Source organism: Rhamphochromis longiceps, linkage group LG23 (genome assembly GCF_057381845.1).
Source record: "Rhamphochromis longiceps isolate RC_006_pf linkage group LG23, R_longiceps_female_GT1.1, whole genome shotgun sequence".
Classification (NCBI taxonomy): Eukaryota; Metazoa; Chordata; class Actinopteri; order Cichliformes; family Cichlidae; genus Rhamphochromis; species Rhamphochromis longiceps.
In genome coordinates this window covers 24,834,099-24,843,208 of record NC_140578.1, presented here as the reverse complement: position 1 = coordinate 24,843,208, position 9,110 = coordinate 24,834,099, and the positions used below count along the sequence as shown (strand labels likewise).

Sequence of the window (9,110 nt, the reverse complement as noted above, 5' to 3'; positions counted from 1 at the left end):
GTCTGCCTGGTGAGAGTTTGGAGGGGCACGGTGGTTGGCTACACCAATAGCCTGCAGGGCTTCAAGCTGAAGGTGAGCTCCACCCCTATGTGTGAAGAGTAAACTTTGGAGAGGACATTGCGGCAAACAAATCTCAAAAATCTTTTATATAATCAGATTTTATAACTGGGAACATCAGACACAACAGAATGCTTGTACAGTGTTTGTATTAGATGTTCTGAGTAGAAACTTTAGATGACCATTTTTGCCATTCCTGCCTGCCATCAAAGTCTACTTTAATATCCTGGAGTCCAGCCTTGCCAAGATGCTCAAGATGAGCACCATGGTTCAGGGTCTGGGTCTTCAAAATGACCCTGAATGTCCAGACCATCAGGATCACTTACACTAAGTAACGGTCATTCTGTTGATGAAGAATCAAACTGTAGTGATAAAATATTGTGGATTGACTTCTGATCTGTGAAAGTTTTAATTGCTCTTTAGTTTTTAATTTTGGTTTTAATTATATATCCAAAAGCAGCATAAGGAGTAATGTTTTCTTTTCTTTTCTTTCTAAAGCAGCAAAGATGCAGTTCTTATGCTTCAGCAGAGCTGTCAGACCCTTCAGGTGTCCAAAAGACACAAAAAACAGACCTTCCCTGACCGTTGTTCTTTCACTCTGTTTTTAAACATGTTTCCAGTGTGTCTTGTTTCGCGACATGTCTACCTGAACCTGCTAAAAGTAGTAATAATTAACCGTGCCCAGATGTAACTATTAGCTTTCAAGGACATCCAAACAAGCGTTTATGGAACCCCTCTGTGTCAACATCCGAGTGTTACAACAGAAGGGAGAACACCATCAGGTGTATACAAATATTTATGCATAATAATAAATTTAACTTATATCAAAAACACAAAAAGGTTATGAATAGAGTAAAATTATTTAGCTTGGCAGTATTATTAACAATTTCACTAATGAGGACTCAGATCTCAGTGCGTTGATTCTCTTTCCTAGGTTCATCTGATCAGCAGATGAATAGAAAGCGTGTGTGTGTGTTCCTGTGTTTGTATTTATGTTGGGGGGGGGGGGGGGGGGGGGCGCATCTCGTTTGCATTATAATTGTAAAATTCTACCTAATACAGCTAATTATAAACATGATTCGGCTTGCAGATATTTTTTACTCCTGAATAAAATATCTACATCTGCCCAAAAATTTTCAGATAAAATTTTGGGCAGTCTTTAATTATCAGGTAGCAAAACCTGAAATAATGAACCCACAGAATGAGGAACTTTTTTCTGCAAATCTTCAAAACCTATTTTTGGGTAATCAAATACAGTGGGGCAAAAAGGTATTTAGTCAGCCACCGATTGTGCAAGTTCCCCCACCTAAAATGATGACAGAGGTCAGTAATTTGCACCAGAGGTACACTTCAACTGTGAGAGACAGAATGTGAAAAAAACAATCCATGAATCCACATGGTAGGATTTGTAAAGAATTTATTCGTAAATCTGGGTGGAAAATAAGTATTTGGTCAATAACAAAAATACAACTCAATACTTTGTAACATAACCTTTGTTGGCAATAACAGAGGTCAAACGTTTACTATAGGTCTTTACCAGGTTTGCACACACAGTAGCTGGTATTTTGGCCCATTCCTCCATGCAGATCTTCTCGAGAGCAGCGATGTTTTGGGGCTGTCGCCGAGCAACACGGACTTTCAACTCCCGCCACAGATTTTCTATGGGGTTGAGGTCTGGAGACTGGCTAGGCCACTCCAGGACTTTCAAATGCTTCTTACGGAGCCACTCCTTTGTTGCCCGGGCGGTGTGTTTTGGATCATTGTCATGTTGGAAGACCCAGCCTCGTTTCATCTTCAAAGTTCTCACTGATGGAAGGAGGTTTTGGCTCAAAATCTCACGATACATGGCCCCATTCATTCTGTCCTTAACACGGATCAGTCGTCCTGTCCCCTTGGCAGAAAAACAGCCCCATAGCATGATGTTTCCACCCCCATGCTTCACAGTAGGTATGGTGTTCTTGGGATGCAACTCAGTATTCTTCTTCCTCCAAACACGACGAGTTGAGTTTATACCAAAAAGTTCTACTTTGGTTTCATCCATAGCTGGACTGGCCATCGGGCATACCGGGCATATGCCCAGTGGGCCGCTGGCGATTTTTTGTTTTTATGAGCCGATGGATTTTTTTTTTTTTTTGGAAGGGTATAATGAAAGGTGTTGGATTGGCCAATTGGTCATGATCGACTCTGGGCTGGACCAATTACAGCCGAGGAGGCCGAATGCACCCGCCCCCTTGTTTAGCAATCACGTGATTTTCGCGCATTGCATGCCGGGAACTCGTGGCAAAACAATCCAAGTACTGCATCAAATGCAAGCATTTGCAGCAACGCAAAACGTTCATTCTCCGGTTCCAACACCTTGTTTTTTTCTTTGCCGCACAAAAAAGGAATGTACAAAACAAAAGGAGAACAATGCCGGTCCGTACAAAGACAGACTCGACGAAAAGATACGAGAAAAAAAACTCAAAGGTGTGAAAGGGTCAGACCCTTACGAGCACACAGAGTGGACAAAAGACGTTAGCGTGCTGCCCAACTTTCACCACGCTCAGATTTATAATTACACGGTTCTTGGAGTGAGTGCATACACTCATGAAGTTCAGTAACTTCAGGTCACTGCAACAAGCCCAGGTACAGTTTACCGACGGATGGGTACAGGACCTTGAAATGCACCGTGTAGAACGACAGACCATCGTACGAACAAAGGTAAGTTTACCAGTCTCACAAATCGTTGTCATAAATACACATTCGTTAACCGTTTATTAATATAACCTTTGAGCTCAACGGTAATTAATTAGTAGTGGAAATAATTTCTGGTTCATTACAGAAATGTAGCAGTGACAATAATATTGTATGCTGTAATCGTACTGGACAATTGGTGATACAAAACAACTGTTTTATCCTGTGAATAAAAGTATATGTTTTTGTCAATGTACCATAATAACAGAAGCGAAACGCAATATTGTGTCAGGACAATTCACTATTTATGCACAATAAACACAATAAATAAAGGAGCATAGCGGGACAATTTATGTTCAGCGCCAGACTTGTTTGTAACCTATATCACCAATTATGTTAAGAAAAATGACATATTAACGACTAAAAAAACTGACCTTTGTGGGAATGCTTGGAGCAGACTAACATGTGAGCTGGAGTGTTCTGAGACGTTATATTTGGTATATCCAGACCATCCGTCGGCTCTTACTTCGGAAACATGGCTTAAAAAATTTCTCTTCAACCACGTAATCCGATAAAAAACGATCGGCTTCCCGTGGCTGTCATGCGACCGGCTGTTGCAGTTAATAATACAACAGCTTCTTGCCATTTTTTGTGTTTCTTTTTATCGCTGTGTAACTGAGTTCAATTGAAAGCCTGCGTGCGCTAGTACCTCTTGCCACAAGTTCCCAGAATCCTTTGCGGTTTTACCCCTGAATGATGTCACATTTTCAATCTTTATCCTGGTGGGCCGGTCTCTAGTTAAAATGCCCGGGCCGATTTTTTTGTCCCAGTTGGTTTCATCTGACCACATGACATTCTCCCAATCCTCTGCTGTATCATCCATGTGCTCTCTGGCAAACTTCAGACGGGCCTGGACGTGCACTGGCTTCAGCAGCGGAACACGTCTGGCACTGCGGGATTTGATTCCCTGTCGTTGTAGTGTGTTACTGATGGTGACCTTTGTTACTTTGGTCCCAGCTCTCTGCAGGTCATTCACCAGGTCCCCCCGTGTGGTTCTGGGATTTTTGCTCACCGTTCTCATGATCATTTTGACCCCACGGGATGAGATCTTGCGTGGAGCCCCAGATCCAGGGAGATTATCAGTGGTCTTGTATGTCTTCCATTTTCTGATGATTGCTCCCACAGTTGATTTTTTCACACCAAGCTGCTTGCCTATTGTAGATTCACTCTTCCCAGTCTGGTGCAGGTCTACAATACTTTTCCTGGTGTCCTTCGAAAGCTCTTTGGTCTTGGCCATGGCGGAGTTTGGAGTCTGACTGTTTGAGGCTGTGGACAGGTGTCTTTTATACAGATGATGAGTTCAAACAGGTGCCATTCATACAGGTAACGAGTGGGGGACAGAAAAGCTTCTTACAGAAGGCGTTACAGGTCTGTGAGAGCCAGAGATTTTCCATGTTTGAGGTGACCAAATACTTATTTTCCACCCTAATTTACGAATAAATTCTTTACAAATCCTACCATGTGAATTCATGGATTTTTTTTCCCACATTCTGTCTCTCACAGTTGAAGTGTACCTCTGGTGCAAATTACTGACCTCTGTCATCATTTTAAGTGGGGGAACTTGCACAATCGGTGGCTGACTGAATACTTTTTTGCCCCACTGTATAATCTGAAGTAGCTTCTTTTTTTTTTAACTCATTGCGTATTTTGGGTACTGTGCTAATGTGCTTTAAATTGGAGATTATGTATCGGAATTTCAGGAGCAGGACCACGCCTCCAAACACACTCCTTTCGGCTGTCATCTATATAGGTTCCCCTAGTTCTTCAAGCTGATCATTCTTGTTTACGTGCCCCACCTCCCCTCCCTCCTTCTTCTCCAGTCTTCAACTTCTTCACTTCTATTTAGTACATGGGGATCTGCCCGGCCCGGGAGCCGCTGCCAGTCCCCTTCGAGGCCTTCCCCAAACCGCAGCTCAATTCATGTCAAAGCATTCACCTTTACCTACTAAAACACTGTCAAACTTAAAATGAGGACGTGGGCCCAGCTAGTGACGTATGAGTTTTTATAACTGATTTTAATATTTGATGTTTAATATGTAATGGGGATGTTTTCTTTTGTTCTGTACCTCTCTCAAACTCAAAAAGCAGAGAAGAGCATCCCGGTATCAAACACTCTTATCCTTAAATGATTCTTAGATGCTTAGATGATTCTCAGTGTTCACTTTTTCTTTATTGTCGATAAATATTTTCAGTTTGCAGTGACTGCAGTAGGAAGTTAGCTTGTGTGGCTAAACCTGTCATATTTACATAAAGAACTTAAGTGCTGTTGTTAATTAATATGTTGTACTCCTTTTGAACTTAATACGAAATAAAGAATATATAATGTATTCTATAATAAAAGAAAAAAAGAATTTACAATCTTAAAATGAATCTGATAAAAAATTTGCTTAAAAGACTGATAGACTCATCAGAACATAAGAAATGTGTGTGAGACTGCAAACTTTGTATCAATCCGATACAGAGTAAATACAGGGCCTGTATTGCCGACACCATTACTGATACTAATACTTTTAGCTTACATATTTAACTTTTGAAGTTCTTTACCACGGCTAAAGCCATAGAGTTAGATTTAGTCTCTTGTTTGGATTGCAGAGACCTGGACCCTAATAAAGACTCAGATTTGCAAATACTGGGATTACTTGCGTAACCAAGTGATGCAACACAAGCACAAACAGACTCAAGAGTTTCATCATCAACATTTGAATAATCAAAACTCCAGAATGTGTTTGTTTTCAGCTGCTGACACATTCAAACTGAAGGCTATAAATGCTGTGAGAGTAACAGCAGAAACTCAGTATCTGGATCAAAGCTGAAGGTCTAAAGATGAGACGCATCCTCGTTTTACTGGGTGAGGAAATCCCAACAGCGATTTAGCCGTTTACATGTTAAACCTGTTAGAGGTCAATATTTCTCAATGTTTTGGTGGTTTTATGCATTCAATTTTTTCTACCAACAACATATAACGTATAAAAATTCACTGCGAATGACACGAGAGCAGAAGAAAAAATGAACTTAAAACACAACTTTCGTCAGTAAAAACATAAACTTACATTTGGGCTTGTGTCTGTTTACCTGAATGCACATTTAATTAGCATATTTATAAACTGTTTAAGTAAAACTTTAACCAATCAGCTAATAAAATTGTTTTTAGATGACCAAATTTAGTTTATTGATAAGATTTAAAATAAAACGTTAAGGTTGCATCTATGAAAGTCTGAGTATTTCTGTGTATCTCCAGCTGTGGTGTGGATGTGTGATGCTGTTAAGTTCGGTCAGCTCTGCAGTGACAATGTATGCAACACCCAGAGGACATCAGACAGCTGGGGAGAGGGACACTACGGAGCCTCGCGGTAAGCTGTGAACACATTTTTGTTTTTAATGTAAGGCTGGATGATGTGAAGCAGCTGCTCACAGCTGGATGTCTGCTGGATTTCAGGGGTGGGAGACTTCACAAAGGTGTGGACATCGAGTGCAGTGACGGCTCAGATGTCTTAGCCCCGTTTGATGTGACAATCAAAGGGAGCCTGATTGTCTATAATGACCCCAATAAGAAAGCTATCGACGAGGGCATCAACCTCTCAGGAGAAGGTCAGTCCACCGCCCATCTTGTTACTGATTGTGTTATTGATCCTGGTTTCGATTTAATGACTGAGTGGTTGTGTTTGTGTCCTGCAGGTCTTTGTTTCAAACTTTTCTATGTGAAGCCGATCAAAACCTCAGGAACTGTGGATAAGGGTGAGAAGATTGGCACAATGCTGCCCATGCAGAGCGTTTACCAAGGGATCACCTCGCACATCCACGTCCAGATGTGTAACAGAAGTGAAGACCCCACAGAGTATTTCTCTGACTTATGTCAGACTCGTGTCCCTTCTGAAGAAACGGAATTAATACCAGGACGATTCTGGTGGTTTGATCTGCCACACTATTACGCCTAAGAAAGAAGCTTTTACTTATTCTTTTCTTAACTGTGTCTGTTTTATCTAAAATGGCTTGCACAGCTTTAATCCTTTTGAAAATGGAGCATTTATTCAGCCTTTTGATAATTAAAAAAATTGAAATATTAATTTGCTTTTGACTTTGACTTTAGAGCTTTTATTGTCATTGTGCTGTTTCTTGCACAGCGAAATTGGGTAGCTGGAACACAAAGGTGAAATATTGACACAGAAACATTGTGGGGCTGTATACAAGTCCAGTTATATAATATCCTTTCAGTCTATTGGTTTTGCACCTGATGGATCTGAACCTTTTTCCAGAGGGCAGGATGGAGGTAGTCTTTTATAATTGCCCTGGCTCTGGAGAGACATCTCTAGCTGGCACGGTCGAGATGTCCAGGGAGACCGTTCACAACCTTGACTGATTGTGAACGGTCTGTGAGAACGTTTTTGATCCATGCACATGTGGCGTGGGAGGGGGGGGGGGAGGAGGGAGTCCAAATTTACCACCTTGGCTATAAGAAGGCCTGGGATGATGGTATTGAAGGCCGAGCTGAAGTCAACGAAGAGCATCCTCACTGATGTTCCAGGATTCTCCAGGTGATGCAGAGCAGAGTGGAGGGCGGTGGAAACTGCATCCTCAGTGGACCTGTTTGCCTTATAGGAAAACTGCTGGGGGTCGAAGCTGGGTGGGAGGCAGTCCTTTATATGCTTTAGGACCAGCTTCTCGAAGCACTTTGCAACCACTGGAGTCAGAGTGATGAGTCTGTAGTCGCTGAGGCTACTGATGGTGGTGGACTTGGGGACTGGGACTATTGTTGCTGATTTCAGGCAGTGAGGGACAGTGGCATGTGACAGGGAGAGGTTGAATAATGGTGAACACAGGAGCCAGCTGGACAGCCCAGGCTTTGAGCATTCTCCCAGATATTCTGTCAGGGCCAGCAGCTTTCCTCTGATTTACTGCTCTTTACACATTGCGAACCTGGTGTTCTTGGAGACTAAAGGTGTGAGGGCTGTGCTCAGAGGAGGCTGTGGGCAGGGCAGGGCGGTGTGCATGGTGGGGGTGTCTGCAGTTTTCTCAAAGCGGGCAAAGAAGCGGTTAAGTTCCTCTGCTAATGAGATGTCTATATTATCTGTATTTGTCCCTTTGCCTTGTGATATGTTTCAGGGCCTCCCATACCTTTCTGGAGTTGTTATCAGAGAGGTGATCCAATAGCTTGTTCGAGAAGTCCAGTTTTGCTGCTCTGATGCCTTTTTTAAGGTCTGCTCTTGCTCTGCTGTACATATCCTGGTCCCCAGATTTGTATGCCGAGTTGTGTGCCTTTAACAATGCCCCAACCTAACTTGTCATCCAGGGTTTACAGTTGGGGTAGACCCGGACACGCTTTTCCATGGTGACAGTGTCCATGCAGTGCGTGATGTAACCTAGCACTGCGGTTGTGTGAGTCTCTAGGTCAGGGGTCCCCAACTCCAGGCCTTGAGGGCCGGTGTCCTGCAGTTTTTAGATCTCACCCTGGATCAACACACCTGAATCAAATGATTAGTTCATTACCAGTCCTCTGGAGAACTTCAAGACATGTTGAGGAGGTCATTTAGCCATTTGAATCAGCTGTGTTGGATCACAGACACATCTAAAAACTGCAGGACTTGAGGCCTGGAGTTGGGGACCCCTGCTCTAGGTCATCATGCTCGAAGACACTCCACTCTGCGAGGGCAAAACACTCCTGCAACTGAGCGAGAGCTTCCTCAGAAAAGGTGCTAATGGTTCTGATGATGGGCTTTGTCCTTTTCCTGAGTGGTGTGTATGCCGGGACAACGAGCAGAGAGAGGTGGTCAGACATACTCAGGTGGGGGAGGGGAAAAGATCTGTAGGCTTGAAATTTTGTTTTTATAGCTCACCTGTTTTAATTACAGCTTAAAGTTTGCATTATTAGGGGTGTGATTTTCTTCAGTTTAAGAGGTCAGAATAGTATTTGCAAAGAAACACAAAAATATTGTTTCCAGGCAAATGTGTCTGATCAAAACATATCATTTGAGATGCTTGTCTGCACTTTCCATAGACGTCTACACCTTTCTGCACTCCTTCCTGGCTGAAGAAGTGTAAATATAATTACTTCCATAATTATACACTACGTTACTAAAAATAATTTGCGAGTGAGAAAAGTGGTGGAGGAACATTTCAAATCATTGCTTTAGGAAAAGAAGGACTAAAACTTTTTGAAAACACTTAAGTACACATAAAACTGTATTATTGGAAAATTGTGCATAAGATATCAAAGTAAAAATAATTATTATTTATAAATAATTATTATTTTTGTTAGCAGCCTGTGTCTCTGGTTTCAAAAGGTTAATATGATGACACTGGGGGTTTTGCGGTTTATTTAAAAT

The 9,110-nt window shown here is 42.1% G+C and overlaps 1 protein-coding gene across 1 annotated transcript; it reads left to right on the top strand.

Moving 5' to 3' along the window:
* Nucleotides 1-5,554: 5,554 nt before the first annotated feature.
* On the top strand, nucleotides 5,555-6,819 carry LOC146642028 (leukocyte cell-derived chemotaxin-2-like). Its single transcript, XM_085398139.1, has 4 exons — nucleotides 5,555-5,638; nucleotides 6,029-6,140; nucleotides 6,227-6,378; nucleotides 6,466-6,819. Exons 1-4 carry the CDS (start codon nucleotides 5,614-5,616, stop codon nucleotides 6,723-6,725), a joined length of 549 nt encoding a protein of 182 aa, XP_085254265.1. The 5' UTR covers nucleotides 5,555-5,613; the 3' UTR covers nucleotides 6,726-6,819.
* The last annotated feature ends 2,291 nt before the right edge of the window (nucleotides 6,820-9,110 follow it).